Source organism: Naumovozyma castellii, chromosome 4 (genome assembly GCF_000237345.1).
Source record: "Naumovozyma castellii chromosome 4, complete genome".
Lineage (NCBI taxonomy): Eukaryota > Fungi > Ascomycota > Saccharomycetes > Saccharomycetales > Saccharomycetaceae > Naumovozyma > Naumovozyma castellii.
In genome coordinates this window covers 635,613-651,437 of record NC_016494.1, presented here as the reverse complement: position 1 = coordinate 651,437, position 15,825 = coordinate 635,613, and the positions used below count along the sequence as shown (strand labels likewise).

Here is a 15,825-nt window from a genome sequence, read left to right as displayed (position 1 = left end):
TATATGATGAATTAAATTTATTTGTATTTGGAAGTATTAGTACATAGACTATTTAATGTAATCGGATTCATGATTCTAAGAATTTGATGTGATCACTGACATGCACTTAAATTCATTAGAGTATGTAGATTTCCACAATCTTACTTTGCCATCATCGCCAGCACTACTTAAGATGGTTCCCGTTAAGTTCCAGGACACTGACCAAATTTCGGCATTGTGATCATCGTGTTCACTTAATAACTCTACGCTTACTGAAGAACCAAGTAGTGATTTTTCTTTATTCTCTGCAATATCCTCCATATCAACGTCTTCGTCATCATAACTATCATTGATTGCGTCCTTTGATGAATTGTCAGATAATTTCTCTACAAGTCTGAAGATACGAAGTTTTCCATCTTTACAACCGGTAGCAATTAAATGATACCATCTTCCAATAGATGGAGCCCAACTTATATCTCTTATCAAACCCTTATGGCCATTTAGTTTGGCAACAATGTATAACTTCCCATCTTTACCTCTTTGGTAAATCGAAGCTTGATCTAATGTAGAAACCACAAGCTTCTCGGGTGAAAACCTGGATGGACACCATGCTATGCAAAAATCTGATTGCAAGTGGTTAGCAGGTGGTACTGGCAAAACTTTTACTTCTGATGTCAATGTCCAAGATCTTAGATCAGAAGGTTCCAATGCCTCGTATATTCTTAAGGTTGCATCATTACCAATGCAAGCTAATTTCAGACCTAAATGTGGAGGAGCAAATTTTACAGTGTATAGAGATCCTTTAGAATCATTCAAAGTGCACAATTTAGTCCAACGACGGCCTGAACCCTCCGGTTGATCTGGGTCTTCCTCCCATAATTTCACGGTTTTATCATATGATGCGGACACAATAATGCGTCCGTATTCGGGACTAGCCCAATCCACTGAGACTATACTGCTATCATGAGCCTTCCAGGAATCACTCAATTCCCATTCACTAGTCTCTTTGTCAAGTTTGAAAACTTTTATATGTTGGTCAGATGAGCATGTGGCGACATGTCTTCCGTAAAAATCGTATACGACATCATGAATTAGGTCTTCATGACCACTATTAAATGGTTTCATTCCTGCCATAATGGTGCTTGCTTGGGTGTGTTGAGTTGTACTATTTTACTGCACTATTCTGCGTTTTTTCCTATGTGGTTCAATTCAATTTGAAGATTAAATGGCAAATGTTTCGCAGTTGATTTTTCAGAACCATGCGAGAGCCAAACTCAACGAGCTTAGACAGATATTTCGATAAGCCAAAGTAAGTGAGAAAAGGAACTACAAATGGATACGAAACCATAGCTACGACAAATGTAGATAAGTTTGAACTTATAAATGATGAAAAACCTGCAATCGAAGAAAATATAAAGATAAGACTTAATAAGGAAAAATATAGAGATTGAAGGCATCGTTAAGCAAATATATGGGAATGTAGGGAAGGTGTTCGGCAATTACCACCTTACAATCCTAACCCTGGCCTATTTGTGGTTGAGAAGGTTGAGAAGGTTGAGTCGCTCGAATTCCAAAAAAAATGACTGTTTTGGCAAGAGATTATCTTAATATTCCAGTAATGTTGTAGTGGAAGATATCTTGGACGTTACACATAATGATTTCCTTGAAATAAACAGTAAAGTACCAGTTGAAGACTTGAATTATATACCCTACTGCATCATATTTTTGGCCAGAAATATAGATTTAAGGAATTATTTTAACTGCCACTATTGTCTGTTCAACCGGTTGCATTTCTCGCGGAAAATTGGACCGGAATATTTCGAGTGTGTCGTGACGACAATTATAGGCAAGATGAAGTTAAAGTCATTACAGATATAAATGGACCCCTCCCCAAGAAGTTAGTTGTGTTTAGGAGAGATTCGTCTTTTTACCTTCTGTTTATTTATTAGTATGTTCCCCTAAAACTATTCTTCTTATATTCTGAGACCATAGCAAAAGTAAATACAAGTGAGTACGAGGCGGCCAAACATCAAAAACTATTAGGGATGACTGGATTGGCAAGAATGCAGCTAAACTGCTTAACTTTAACACAATCTAGTGCAAACTTTGCTAATCACAACAAGTCAAAGTTGTCTTAGTAAGATCTCGGACGGTCCATCCGAAATCAAAATAGACAAAGTGTCGGTATTGTAACACTCCGGAACAATATATCCTGTAAAATTGTGCCGGCTAGACTCGGACATTCTTGTGGGGGCAACAAACAACGCATTATTAGGTAAGAGAAGCTTGAAGGGTATCGTTTGATTATCTTGGACTTTGATTTCAGCGCAATTGTGTGCCAATTCGTAGCAAAGAAACAAAGATGGTTTATATATAAAGGGTTGGTGTTGCACTTGATTTTCATCATCCCATTTGTTCTTAGTACTTGAAGAACTATCACATATAAATATAAGTTTATACACTAACAAAAACAAACAAGGAAGCTATTATTATGTCCACTTCTAAATCTACGGTATTCGTCTCTGGTGCCTCCGGCTTCATTGCTCAACATATAATATCCCTATTACTCGAGCAAAACTATAAAGTTATTGGTTCCGTGAGATCTAACGAAAAAGCAGAACATGTACTTTCCAATTTTAATCACAACCCAAACTTAACTCTTGAGATCGTTAAGGATCTTGCAAGTTTGACTGCCTTTGATGAAGTCTTTAAGAAACATGGTGATGAGATCAAGATTGTCTTGCATGCTGCCTCCCCAGTTGTGTTCCAAGTCGACAACTTTGAAAAGGACATTTTGATTCCGGCTGTTAACGGTGTCAAATCGATGTTAAACGCTATATTAAAGTATGCTCCTCAAACTGTGGAAAGACTAATCTATACTTCATCCATTGTGGCCCAATTCAATCCATGTGGGGAAAATGAGAAAGGTATGAAGCTTGATGAAACCACGTGGAATGATGCCACTTGGGAAAATTGCCAAACTAATGCAATTAACGCTTATTCTGCCTCTAAGACATTCGCTGAAAAGGCAGCTTGGGAGTTCATGAAGAAGCATGGTAACGAAGTGAAATTTAAACTGACTACCATTCTACCAAGTTATGTATTGGGCCCACAACTAAAGATTGATTTATCGAATGGGAAATTGAATCTTTCTTCCGAACTTATTAACTCAATTGTACATGCTAGAGAGGAGAGCCAACTACCAACTCTCAGCTCACGCTTGGGTTACTTTATTGATGTTCGTGATGTTGCTAAGGCCGAGTTGTTGGCATTCCAAAAAGATGAATGCATTGGCAAGAGGTTGTCTTTGACATCTGGTACATTTTCAATTCAACGTATTCTGAACGTTATTCACAAAGATTTCCCTGAGTTGAATGGAAAGGTACCAGTAGGAGCCCCAGATCTCGTAGAAGAATCAGCAGATGATATATTTGATTTTAGTAACGAAGAAACGAAGAAGGCACTAGGGTTTGAGTTTATTGACTTTAAAACATCTGTTGATGATTCAACTAGACAAATTCTAGATGCTGAAAGAAAGAATTGAAACGACATCACGTAAGTACATATTTTGCTTATTTATATGTTTAGGTTATAAAGCTGGATTAACACATTGAATATTTAAATTCACATAATAATTACAAGTTGTAAGTGGAAACTCTATCAGTTTGCCTGGATACCCTTCAAATATATAATTATTTTTTTAGCTCTTGAAAGTACAGTTCACGTTCCTTCAGTAAATCTTGAGTCCAACTTTTAATTTCATCAGTTTTGATAACGTCAACGCATCCCCAAAATTGATCTAAATTTTTTTCACCATTGTATTTTTGTTCGTATTCAAAACATTGAACAAGCATTTCATATTTGTCTAAATCCTTACAATATTGACCTTCCAATCCAGTTCCATTCTCATATGTTAGCCAATCCTCTGATATTTCTCTTGCTGCATCTTCATTATATGGTTTCACCAAAGTATTTGCTAAATATTGAACGGTAACCCACTCCCTATGATGCTTCTCTTCTTTAGTCATTGGGTCCAAAGGAGTAATATCACCCACAAGTGCCTCAGCAATATCATGTACTAATGAAATTCGAACACATCTATCACGGTTAACTTGAGGGTTCTTTATAAGCATGGACATTATACTCATTCGATACATGTGATCTGATATGCTCTCTGGATTCTCAACTCCGTTATTTACCCATCCTGTTCTCTTCTGCACTTTCAACAGTTGCGTTATTGAGAGGAATGCGAGGATATAGTTTGGGTTCGGTCTCGATAATATTCTTGCTATTGGAGGTGGGATGTGATCTTCAGGCTTCCACGTTGACATCTTTTTTTGCAGTTGTATGTATCTTTATCTTTGAATCGGGGTGGGAGTATAATTAAAATACTTAAAATTAACTAGATAACTTTATTAAATCCATTCGAGGAAAATAAAAAAACAAAACTATTAATTTAAATATGCAAAAATTGAAGGTTGAGGATTAAATGCTAAATGGTATAGATATATAAAAATTTAAGTTCTACAAAATGAATTTTTTTAAAAATACATTTAAGCAATCAATTCGACGACACCACCAGCAGCCTTGATCTTTTCTTCAGCCAACTTGGAGACGAATCTAGCCTTGACGATAACTGGGACGTTTGGAATTCTACCCTTACCCAAGACCTTACCGTAACCGGCAGCCAAAGTGTCAATAACTGGAGCAGCAGACTTAGAAGAGGACTTCAAGTATTCGTCTCTCTTTTCTTCTGGGATCAAAGTCCATAACTTGTCCAAGTTTAAGACTGGCTTCCAGAAATGAGCTTGTTGCTTGTGGAAGTATCTCATACCGACCTTACCGAAGTAACCTGGATGGTACTTATCCAAGTTAATTCTGTGGTGGTGCAAACCACCGGCCATACCTCTACCACCGGGATGCTTTCTGTGCTTACCGATTCTACCCTTACCGGCTAATCAAAAAGGAATAATAATTCGTTAAAATTATTAATTAATTGTTAGTAACTTGACATTATTTCTAAAAGTTTAAAAAAGATCCAATTGATTAAATGATCCTTCTCTTTATCCCATTCTCTTCAAATTCCAACAAAAAGAAAAAAAGGAGAATGGTTCCTCAAGGCGACCGTTAATAACAGAACAAAGCGAACCGTATTCCAAACAACATAATTGGAAAGAGATCTAAGAATTCAAAATCACGAAGGAAGAGTTTAATAGTTGTGAGAAAACAAGTTTCTCACCACTTGAATAAAACAAGGTATCGTGTGAATTCCACAAATCTATAACATTTCCACTGTTGAATGGATGTCGGATACGCATATCAATGAAGAAAATAAAGAGAAGTCACAATCTTGGTTCTTTCATTCCCTCTTCCAAATGGAACTACATACCTGAGACGTGACCTCTGTGCTTTCTTGTCTTAGTAAATCTGGATGGCATTTCGACTAGATATTTGGAGCTGGGTTGTTGAAACAAGCAACGTAAAATAGAGATGGGCAAACCTAATGAGACTTAACTCTTTTAAGATAGGATTGAAAGATTATAACCCATCCAGTGAAAGTGAATTTCCTCCATTGAGTGCGCGTCTTTCATTTTTTGCGTTTTTTTTTTGAATTTTCCAGTTTTTTTATTTTTCAAATTTTTTCAAATAAAAAGTGAATGTACGGATGTCAACAGTCTTCAGAAATAAATAGGCTGATTGAAGTTAAGATAGTCTGTTCTGTCCCCTGAAGCAGAAGACTACATCAACAGATAGACAGCATTACTGCCTCCTGGAGAATCTATCTAAACTTGTAAGTGTTCAGGTGAATACGATGTGCTAGTAGCGTGAGAGACACACAGACACATACACAAAAGAAACTACAAATCAAACATGTCTCGAATAACCAAGAATCTTGTCGCTAGTATACTGGTGGCATGTCTAGGCGCCATCCAGTTCGGCTACCACCTGGGTATCATGAACGTACCAAGTCAGGTCCTCTCATGTTCCGAATTCAAAGTACCCAATGAGGACGTCCCCTACGTGGAAACCTGGCTTGGTAAGTCCGGATTCAAACAATGCATCCCCCTAGATGATGAACAAATTGGTATCACGAACGCCATATTTTGTCTCGGTGGCATCGTGGGGTCTTTCTTTGTGGGTACCATTTGCAACATGTACGGAAGAAGAATAATCAGCTTATTTAACTGTCTACTCTCACTCATTGGAGCATTGATTATTTTTAGTGGGAATTCATTCAGCACCTTGTTATGGGGACGATTGTTGACTGGTGTTGCATGTGGGGCCACGTTGATTGTAGGTCCATTATTTATCAAGGAAGTGACGCCTCCACATTGGAAAGGGTTCCTTAATGTGACTAATCAAGTTATGATCAAAGTTGGTATCCTTTTGACTCAATTGATTGGAATTGTACTTAACGATTCTTATCGATGGAGATGGATATTCTTCTGTGGTGCCATTGCTGCTTTGGTTAACTTGGTTCTATGGCTTGAAATTGACGATTCCCCCAAATGGTTATTCTCTAGAGGTGATACGTTGGGTGCAGAAATGGCACTATTTAATCTACGAGGTGGACTTTATCAAGAGGCGCAAGAGGAAGTACAAACGTGGCAGAGAGAAGTGGAACAACAAAATTCTTTGGCTAATGTGGAGCCTATGGGAGAGTATAATGTTATGATGGGACCTTCTTCATTCTGGCAATATATCCATAAAGAATTATATTGGAGACCACGTCAAATTATAACTATTTTATTGATGGGTCAACAATTTTGTGGAATTAGCTCCATTGTATTTTATGGTGTTAAAGTCATTGATCAAGTTGATCCCAAACATTCCCTGGAAATAAATTTCTTAATTCAATTGACCACAGTGTTTGTTACTATTATTACTTGCATTATGGTCCCAGTGATGAACCGGAAGCCATTATTATTAATATCCAGTGTGTTGGTGGTCGTTTCTTCCTTCTTATTAACGATAGGAATAAATAGAAATGATGGGACACTATTGGCGGTGGCGGTGTTCATATACATAATTGGATTTGCCATTGGGCTAGGTCCATTACCATATTTGATCATGAAAGAAATATCGACCCCTCCTGATCAAAAGATGGCTCAAAAATATGGAACTGTATGCAACTGGACTGCCACGATGATTATTGGGTACATATTCCCACTACTATTCGATATAATGAATGGGTATGCATATTTTGTGTTCACCATAGTGGCTATATTATTAACTTATTATATTTTCAGCAGTGTACCTGAAACCAGAAATAGCCGAAATTTTGTAGAGATGTGGATGGGCTTCTGAATAAACAGATAACGGTTGTTATTAATATTTTTTAAATTTTCATATATTATATATTATATTTCTATTTGCCTTAAAATAAAAGTGATAATAATAATTTCTTACACCAATTGATTGAATCATTGTCTATTCATCATGCTTTTGCTTTCCTTTTGTATCGCTTACTGTCTTAAAACATCTTCAATGAATTTCTTGTAATCTATTTGACCTTCACCATCAATTTCAACACCTTTCAATAATTCATCGACCTCCTCATCAGTCAACTTCTCACCAAGACCAGTCAACATATATCTTATATCACCAACAGAAACCTTCCCAGTGTTTTCCTTATCAAACACTTGGAATGCCTTGACAAAATCTTCCACTTTCCCCTGAGTTGTAGCGTCTAGTTCTTTTTGATTATCTTCCACTATCTTTGTAATCTCATTCAAAGAAAGATTGGAATCAACACCTGCACTTTCCAAGATATCAGAGACTTGTTGGTTCGTTGGGTTATAACCAATGGCACGTAAGTAGTCCCCGAATAATTCCTTCGAGATGGCACCTTGACCCTTCTTATCAAAAAGCGTAAAAATATCCTTGTTGTTCTTAGAGATAGGCATGTTCCTTAGTTCAATGATGTTCTCTCTGTCCTTTACTTAGAATGATCCAACTCTTTACCATTTGTTGTGATTTCTTTATTTACCTGTTTTCCAAATCTCAAAGCCGCGAAAATTAATCGCCTGGCACGACATACTAAGCTTAACTGCCTTAAAGATCAAGAAAGTTAATACAAGGGAACAAAGAAACACTTTCAAAGACAAATTAGAGACAAAAGGATAAAGAGATTAGGGATGTTAACTAGATCATTGTCAGTCTCACGTGCCAGAGTGGTGAATTCAGTGTTGAGAAGCTCGAGGACACAACTGTCCTTACCAGTGCTACAGGTAATCTCATCACCGAGCCGTCCGTTATTAAGATTCCAAAGCTCTATGCCAGATAGGAGGTCAAATTCAAGGACACAGTATAATGGTAATAGAAATGCTATGCAAAAAACGGAAGTATCTCCGGATTCTCCATGGTATAATCTAGTATCTGCCTTTGAAGATTGTGTATTTCAAACGTTGGAATCTTCAAGGACACCAATTTTTCGAGTTGTTACTAGATCAGGTTCAAGAGCACCCATGGACCATTCCAATCCCTTGTTTTGGGATGCCTTGAATAGAGCTATGAAATTGTACGAGGAATTATTGGAATCTCCAGAGTTAAATGCTAATATGGTTTCTCGATTGATCCATTTGTTACATAATGGGCTAAGAATTAACAGAAAAGATAGAGTCTTATTATCTAGGAAACCAGATTATGATTCTTCTGCCTTTAGTAAAGAGGTGGAGATTTTTCTATGTGATTCTCTAAGGAAGATCTCCGATGATTTATTAGCGGGGAAAATCCAAATCCACTCTTATGGGTTGATGCATTTGTTGACCTCATTCAAAGAGTTGATGTTGAATGAAGAAGCTGTTCGCTTATGGAAGGCAGGATCACAAAAACCTGAGCTGGAAACTTTATTTATGCATTCGAGAGTGGTAGGTGTGATGTTGCCTCTTCTTTATGAAGAAGGTGCTACATTTGATGAAATTAAAAAACTTGTAGATATTAGCTCGGAAGTTTCCGAAAGTATTCATCCAAATTTATCCATTGGGATGATTAAAGTGTCCCTACTAGCTGGGGAAGGCGAAACCGCATTGGAAACATTTAGAAAATTATGTGAAGATTGTAAGAGACAAGTAAACTTTGGTTATTTAGTAGATGCCCATCTTTTATTCATTTCCACATCTAAAGATTTAGCCATTGCTAATAGTTTCTTTAACAAAGCAATCAACCATGAAATGCCATATAGAGTGAAGTTGCAAGTTTCTGCAGTTACTTCATTTATGGAAAATATTTGGAACGAAACTAAGAATTTCGGTAGTGTTCAAGATGTATGGGTAAAGGCACTTGCTTTTTATAAGGAGGAATCTCTTGGAATTGGTATTTTTTCCTCATTAAATAAAACTTTCCTCCACATTTTCTTTAAAAATTTTGCAAACGACAAAGTGGAAGGATTTAAACATTTAAGTTCAGTCATTAAAATTTACGAAGATATCAAGGGTATCGATGAACCATTTTTGAATATCATGTTGACCAAATGTGTTATCTGGAATGATAGTGATGTCATTGCCTATATGAGCAAGAACTTCGATTTATTTTCCATTCCAAAGACAGTTATAACGTATAGAATTTTTTTGAAGGTACTGGGTTCTGTGGATAATGCTACGAATGAAGATATTCTACAAAAATGGTATGATCTTATGAATAAGGAAGACCAATCTGGTCAAAGATATATTGCTAATGCTGACTGGGCTGCCATAAGAGACGCAACGTTGTCGTGGACATCTGGAAAATATTCCAAATTAAATACCGTGGATCCGGAAATTAAAAAGGTTGAACAAGAAAAGATAACTGACGGAAGAGATATTTTATATGCAAAAATTCTGAAGACATACGCACCATATCGTAGAGATAACAAACAGATAGCCCAATATACAAAAGGAATGAGCTATTTCTATCCAAATCTTCCAAAATTAATGGAGGGAATTAGGGACCTTGATACCTCGGATATTGATATCCCTGAATATCAAAGCTTGGAATATAACCCTATTGATTCAGATACTCTAGCCAGCTTGGTGAATAATGGTTAAGTAATTAGTGCTGATTCCAATTTAACTTCATGTAAATAAATGAAAAGTTTTTAGACTGTATATATATATATATATATATATATATATATACTAAAAGCACTACGCCCAAGTGGCTTCTTCTTTCGTCAATATTTTAAACAAATTTAAAAATGCCATAAAAAAATTCATGCATTTCTTTGTTTATAATTTGAGGATAAACCTGTTCGGGAAGAAAACAAATTTTGGGTTTAGAAACAGCATTGATGACTTGGCCTTAATTTAACCTTAAAGTACTAGTTCTTAATTTAAGAATGAAACCATGCATAAGTACTTGTATTGAGGAAAATTCTATAAACTTTTATTTTTTGTCAATCCCTTAAAGTATGTGTGGACCTTGGCTTTGTTTTTATTTCAACCGCTTGCCCAACTTTATTATTTTCTGTCAAAGATAAGTGTAAATGATCTTTTGATGAAAGTTTTCTTGGCAGTAAAACATTGAGATCAGATTTGTTCTCTTCATCTGAGTTGAAGGTGTTGTTTCCATCCTTTCTTAATTAGTGTCCTCTATCTTTTCAGTTACAATTAATTCCTTATTTTGAGGTCAGCAATTAGTACTAAACTATCAAAATTCTAAGTGAACTTACTAATTAAAAATTATTTTGTGTCATTGGGATGTCTGACAAATTCAGGGCTTGACAAAAGTAGGGCAATAGTCACGTGTATTTCCAAATTATAAACAAAAATATGGATTTTTATGGCACGAGAACTTAACGTATACTAACATTGAAGAAATAATGTTACACAGTTTCTCGAATAATCTTTAAACAAGCTCTTAAAGCAGCAAGGTGATTGTGACATTGTATATACTTCCCATTTCGATTGACCTATTTTTTATTTTAATTTTTAACTAATGGGTCTATGTGCAAGTAAATCAGATTCACCATCACCTAAGGTGGCAGCGGCATCCCCTAAAACTGTCAAGCGTACTGCAAACACTGTCAATAAATCAAAGTCTAAGCCAGTATCACAAGTTAAGAAAGCACCAAAAGTGACGTCCAAGGGCAATAAATTAAGTGACGGTACAACCGATGAAAAAGATCAAATATTATCCCCGAAGGAGGCAGCTAGATTGGCAGCTGAAAAGCGTCAGCAAGAGGCAAATGAAAAGTTAACAAAAGGAGAACTTGGAAAGAAGTTAGCAAGTGAAAAGGGCAAGTCATATAGAGCCCAAGTGCTGGAGGATGCAGAACAAAAGAAGCTCGAGAAGCAAACAGCTGATCTGACTTACGATTGATTGATCTCAAGATCATTATGATTTCGAAGAAGATTATGTCTATAGGGTTAATTTCTTGCAACAGTTAATTGGATGCTGGGCACGTTAATGAGCATTATGCAAATAGTTATAATTTTTACTATGGCCCCTACAGGAAAAAAATACAAATTATCTCGTGCCTGTTAAATTAGAAAAAGTTAGAACCATTTAATTGTTCTGAATATTAATAAGGCTCTCTGTATTTAACACTACATTCGATTTTTTGTTTATATTTTTATATTTGATACTTAAGAAAGTTATTTTTAATGAAATTAAATTGAAAAAAATCTCAAAATTTCAGAAATAATTGAAAAGTAATAGTTCTCCATTAAAACTTTTCTATATGTAGTAGTTACTGAACAGCTAACAGGAATATACCTTTTAATGCAAACCTTTCTATTGTGCTAAGTTACAATTGTTGTAAAAATTTCAAAAATAAAGCCACCATTTTTCTCTTATTATTTAATATACTTTAAAAACCTATTGTTCCAGGATACTTACTAGTTCTTGTAAGATGGAACATGTAGACACTATAAACTTAAATATAGCTAGCATGGGATATATTCCTTTTATTTGATTGTTCAAAATACGTTACCCGGGGCTTTTTTCAAAATTCAAGCTGCTAATTGATTATATAGTGTTAGATACCTACAACGAGATCTTCAACAGCTGTAGAATATGGGTAGAATATATGCGACTATATCTCTAAAAGGTTCAACCTCAACTTAGCATACACCATGAACCGCATAATTGACATCGAGGGAACGACAAAGGAAATTTCCCTGCCAATTGTGAAATTTCCACCAACACCGTTGACTGCTCTATTAGTAGAGAAAGATCCCGTCGTTTGGGCTCATTTATTATCCACTTATGTGGAATATTTTGAGTTTTTATTATGGGATAATAACATTGAACATTTAGATGAATCTACTTTTGATCATCTTTGTATCTTCGTAAGGAGTTATTTGAAGGAAATGGCCTCCAACGTCGGTGGCCTCGCTAGTTTGGGGATAAATAAAGAGGTTGATGAACAATTGGGATTATTGAGACGATGGATATTTCATCTTATTACTGGTTGTGGGCTATTGCATTTACAAATTTATGGTGAAACATTATGGGATTTGGTCAAATTGTTCGTGGAAGGAAATGCAGATTCTGTGCGGTGTTTGATCGATGGGTCCTTGAAGCCAAAAATCAATACACAGAAAGCCCAAATAAATAGGATACATCAAGTTCAACAACAATTGAAACATTTGATCGAGTCAGGCAAATTCACAAGAGCAGACTTAAAGGCGTTCCAAAGCTTAGTTAATAAGAAAAGTCTAAGACCAAATAAATTTGCGGATCAATTCTTGACTTCTGCCTGGATTGAAATGTTAGAATCATGGTGGGTTAAGGGGAAGGGGAGATACAATACAATAGCAAAACAACTGTTGATTACAACGCTATTGTCTGTCTCAACCCAAACGATTGCCAATATAACTCGAGAGTTAGGAATCAGTAATATAGACACATTATCATTATATCCATTACTTGGATGCGTACTACTTAATGATAACTTGAGTAAGAGAATCCCTGATCTAAAGTCCAAACTTGGATTTTTGAATCTAATTCCAATATCTACAGATGCTTCTATTGAAACTCATATGATAGATAAAGTAGAGCCAGACGGCGAAGGACACTTCGGTGACGTGACAATTAACGAAAACGATGTGACTTCATTGACTGAATTGTTTCCACAGTTCTCCAGATACCAATTAACAGAATTACTGAAAAGATATGACTCTAACGTTGAACTAATAACTAATACTTTATTTGAAAACCCTTCTGTGATTGATGATATACCGAAAGAACCTAAAACATCTCATGACGCTAATGACAATTTGGGTAAACAGATACTGAAATCTAAACCTAGCCCTGTCAAATCTAACATTAAAAATATTGAACCTGAGCTGGTATTGCACAGAGAAATGATGAAAACTAAGAAACAAGCCATTGAGCAGATTACGAAGAGACATGTACCAGATGAAGTAAGAAACAAAACATTGACAAGAGCATTGAAGTTGTTATACGAAAACGACGAAGATGAGCGAGATGATACATATGATGAAGCTGAGGTTAAACGTTCTAATACCCCCATCAAGATTGCACTTGGAGACGACGATGGTGATTCAGAACAAGATGCTTCAAAGGAGAAAAACCGAAATAATTACGATGCCATTGAAGGTTATTTATGGAATCTTTTGAAGGAAGATAAATCTTTATTTGAAAGAAATAAGAGAGGGTCTAAGGTTAGAAAAGATATGAAAGCTCAGATTAATTGGTCCGATGAACAAATTGAAGGTTGGGCACGTATGTTGGAAAGGTCACCTCAAAGGGCAAGGATATTAGAGGAAAAGTTTATGTTTAGAGGAAACAAGAGGAGTGGGAAGACATCGTATGTCAAAAATAGGGATGGTGATTCTCCTGTAATCAATGATGACCGAAGAAGAAACCAACATCAAAACCCAAGTAGACCAAAAAACAAGAAAAATAATACAAAGAAAAAGGGAATAGATGATGCCAAAAAAACTAATGAAGCCACCAAAAGTGTAGCCAAGGGAGAGCCTGCATCGACCGAATCTACCGAACCAACAGAAACGGCAAAAAACAAGAAGCCCAATGAAAAGAAAAAAGCATCAAGATCCAGTCATAATAGGAAATCAGGATTTAGATAAATATATGCTAACTACTGAACAAGCAATAGATATATAATGACATTAGGCTTCAGAAATATCAAGGCACTAAACTCTAGCCTTTGAATATTTGTATCTAATTAATAAACATGTAGAGGCATTTTCTTGTGTCATTACCAGAAGGGCAATCTTGTGATTGATAGGATAGTAGTATTCTTATGAAAAAAGAATTAAAAGTAACTTGAAGCTGTTTCACCCTTTCATCAAATCCCAAAGTATATGTCTAGTCTCAGTCAACCCATAATGGGCCCTTAATAATTGACAGTGTTTATAGTACTAGTGACAATTTTTCCACACAATAATATTGAGCTCTCCATAGTCAGAATCAAGTACAACTATTGCTTTTGGTGATACTTCTATTTAAAATTTTATTTGACATTAAGTCACGTGATAATTGAAGTTTATTTATTACCCGGTTGAAAATTCAAAAAGGGGCAGGAAGAAGCTATTGCCATTGAAATGAAAATATAATAGTCAGAGTATTTCATAAGGAATAGATATTTGTACAGTTTGTTCAATTGTTCATTGATAAGAGTCCGATCATAAATATTAGTCGAGAGTCTCCTAATGTTACCAAATGTCAACGATAAATCTGTCCTGGCTGTCTTTAAGTTAGTCAAGGCCCCAATCTACTCCCATTGCTTTTCAAGTGATAGATCTCTGCTAGCTATTACCTGTGAAACAAGCTGCCTTGTTTATAGGCTAACAAACATCAATTCACAACCTAAATTAGTGGCCACTTTAGCTAATCATGATAAAACCATCACGGCAGTTGATATCTCTATCCATGGACGTATCGTCACATGTTCTCAGGACCGTAACGCTTACGTTTGGGAACCATTAAGTGATGGCTCATATAAGCCAACATTAGTCCTGTTGCGTATTAATAGAGCAGCAACAAGTGTCTCCTGGGCGCCAAATGGTTACAAATTCGCTGTTGGATCGAGTGCACGTATCATTGCTGTCTGTTACTATGAACAGGAAAACAATTGGTGGGTCTCTAAACACATCAAGAAACCAATTAAATCCACCATCAATTGTCTATCGTGGCATGAAAATGGTGTCCTATTGGCTGCAGGTGGTACTGATGGGTTTATCAGAGTATTCTCCGGATTTATCAAAGGCTTAGATACCAAAGAAGCTGTGGCAGGATCTCCTTGGGGTTCCAAGTTCCCATTCGGTTCCTTGATCAAAGAATTATATCAAGGTTCATATATCCATGATGTTGAATGGCGTAGTAAGATTGAGAAGGTTGCATACGTTGCTCATGATGGTACTTTGAATATCTTAGACTCTCAAGGTGGTTTGCAATCTGTCAACTCTCCCGATGGGTTACCATTCAGATCATTGGCTTGGATTAATGATCATGAAATTGTATGTGCAGGTTATTCTTGTCACCCAATTCTTTTTAGCGAAGCATCACAAGGATGGAAATTCGCTAAGAACTTGGATAAAGTTGCTGATGCTGCTCAAACTCCTGTAGCTACGGGTGAAGGAGAAGAAGGCGAGGATGACAACGGAACATTTGGTATATCTGCTTTGAGAAAGTTTAAAGAATTAGATTTGAAGGGTAAAGTTACCACATCTGTGAAGGAGAGTGCTCATGAAAACGCTATCATGGAATTGGCTCCTTTTGCTGAATCAAATGGTCAAGTCACCCAAATCTCTTCATGTGGGTTGGATGGTAAAATTGTACTATATACAGTTTAAACCAATATATTTAGAATTCCTTATAAAGTATATTATTAACATAATTTCATATCCCTATATCTTATTTAGTTTATCAGAGATAATA

The 15,825-nt window shown here is 36.0% G+C and overlaps 10 protein-coding genes across 10 annotated transcripts; 6 read left to right on the top strand and 4 right to left on the bottom strand.

The window, feature by feature from the left end:
• Positions 1 to 75: 75 nt before the first annotated feature.
• On the bottom strand, positions 76 to 1,113 carry SEH1 (Seh1p; the record flags this gene model as incomplete). Its single annotated transcript, XM_003676243.1, has 1 exon — positions 76 to 1,113. The coding sequence occupies one exon, from the start codon at positions 1,111 to 1,113 to the stop codon at positions 76 to 78; it is 1,038 nt and encodes a 345-aa protein (XP_003676291.1).
• A 1,357-nt stretch (positions 1,114 to 2,470) lies between these two features.
• Positions 2,471 to 3,523, top strand: NCAS0D03480 (SDR family oxidoreductase; the record flags this gene model as incomplete). Its single annotated transcript, XM_003676242.1, has 1 exon — positions 2,471 to 3,523. One exon carries the CDS (start codon positions 2,471 to 2,473, stop codon positions 3,521 to 3,523), a length of 1,053 nt encoding a protein of 350 aa, XP_003676290.1.
• A 148-nt stretch (positions 3,524 to 3,671) lies between these two features.
• Positions 3,672 to 4,310, bottom strand: YGK1 (5'-deoxynucleotidase; the record flags this gene model as incomplete). The annotated part of the gene is made up of 1 exon (XM_003676241.1): positions 3,672 to 4,310. One exon carries the CDS (start codon positions 4,308 to 4,310, stop codon positions 3,672 to 3,674), a length of 639 nt encoding a protein of 212 aa, XP_003676289.1.
• Positions 4,311 to 4,532: 222 nt separating this feature from the next.
• Positions 4,533 to 5,417, bottom strand: RPL28 (60S ribosomal protein uL15; the record flags this gene model as incomplete). The annotated part of the gene is made up of 2 exons (XM_003676240.1): positions 4,533 to 4,933; positions 5,369 to 5,417. The coding sequence occupies 2 exons, from the start codon at positions 5,415 to 5,417 to the stop codon at positions 4,533 to 4,535; spliced, it is 450 nt and encodes a 149-aa protein (XP_003676288.1).
• Positions 5,418 to 5,850: 433 nt separating this feature from the next.
• VPS73 (putative sugar transporter) lies at positions 5,851 to 7,287 on the top strand (the record flags this gene model as incomplete). Its single annotated transcript, XM_003676239.1, has 1 exon — positions 5,851 to 7,287. The coding sequence occupies one exon, from the start codon at positions 5,851 to 5,853 to the stop codon at positions 7,285 to 7,287; it is 1,437 nt and encodes a 478-aa protein (XP_003676287.1).
• A 158-nt stretch (positions 7,288 to 7,445) lies between these two features.
• MLC1 (Mlc1p) lies at positions 7,446 to 7,886 on the bottom strand (the record flags this gene model as incomplete). The annotated part of the gene is made up of 1 exon (XM_003676238.1): positions 7,446 to 7,886. The coding sequence occupies one exon, from the start codon at positions 7,884 to 7,886 to the stop codon at positions 7,446 to 7,448; it is 441 nt and encodes a 146-aa protein (XP_003676286.1).
• A 231-nt stretch (positions 7,887 to 8,117) lies between these two features.
• On the top strand, positions 8,118 to 10,004 carry RMD9 (Rmd9p; the record flags this gene model as incomplete). Its single annotated transcript, XM_003676237.1, has 1 exon — positions 8,118 to 10,004. One exon carries the CDS (start codon positions 8,118 to 8,120, stop codon positions 10,002 to 10,004), a length of 1,887 nt encoding a protein of 628 aa, XP_003676285.1.
• Positions 10,005 to 10,893: 889 nt separating this feature from the next.
• On the top strand, positions 10,894 to 11,277 carry NCAS0D03420 (uncharacterized protein; the record flags this gene model as incomplete). Its single annotated transcript, XM_003676236.1, has 1 exon — positions 10,894 to 11,277. The coding sequence occupies one exon, from the start codon at positions 10,894 to 10,896 to the stop codon at positions 11,275 to 11,277; it is 384 nt and encodes a 127-aa protein (XP_003676284.1).
• A 755-nt stretch (positions 11,278 to 12,032) lies between these two features.
• CUE3 (Cue3p) lies at positions 12,033 to 14,012 on the top strand (the record flags this gene model as incomplete). Its single annotated transcript, XM_003676235.1, has 1 exon — positions 12,033 to 14,012. The coding sequence occupies one exon, from the start codon at positions 12,033 to 12,035 to the stop codon at positions 14,010 to 14,012; it is 1,980 nt and encodes a 659-aa protein (XP_003676283.1).
• Positions 14,013 to 14,597: 585 nt separating this feature from the next.
• On the top strand, positions 14,598 to 15,740 carry ARC40 (Arc40p; the record flags this gene model as incomplete). The annotated part of the gene is made up of 1 exon (XM_003676234.1): positions 14,598 to 15,740. One exon carries the CDS (start codon positions 14,598 to 14,600, stop codon positions 15,738 to 15,740), a length of 1,143 nt encoding a protein of 380 aa, XP_003676282.1.
• Between the last annotated feature and the right edge of the window lie 85 nt (positions 15,741 to 15,825).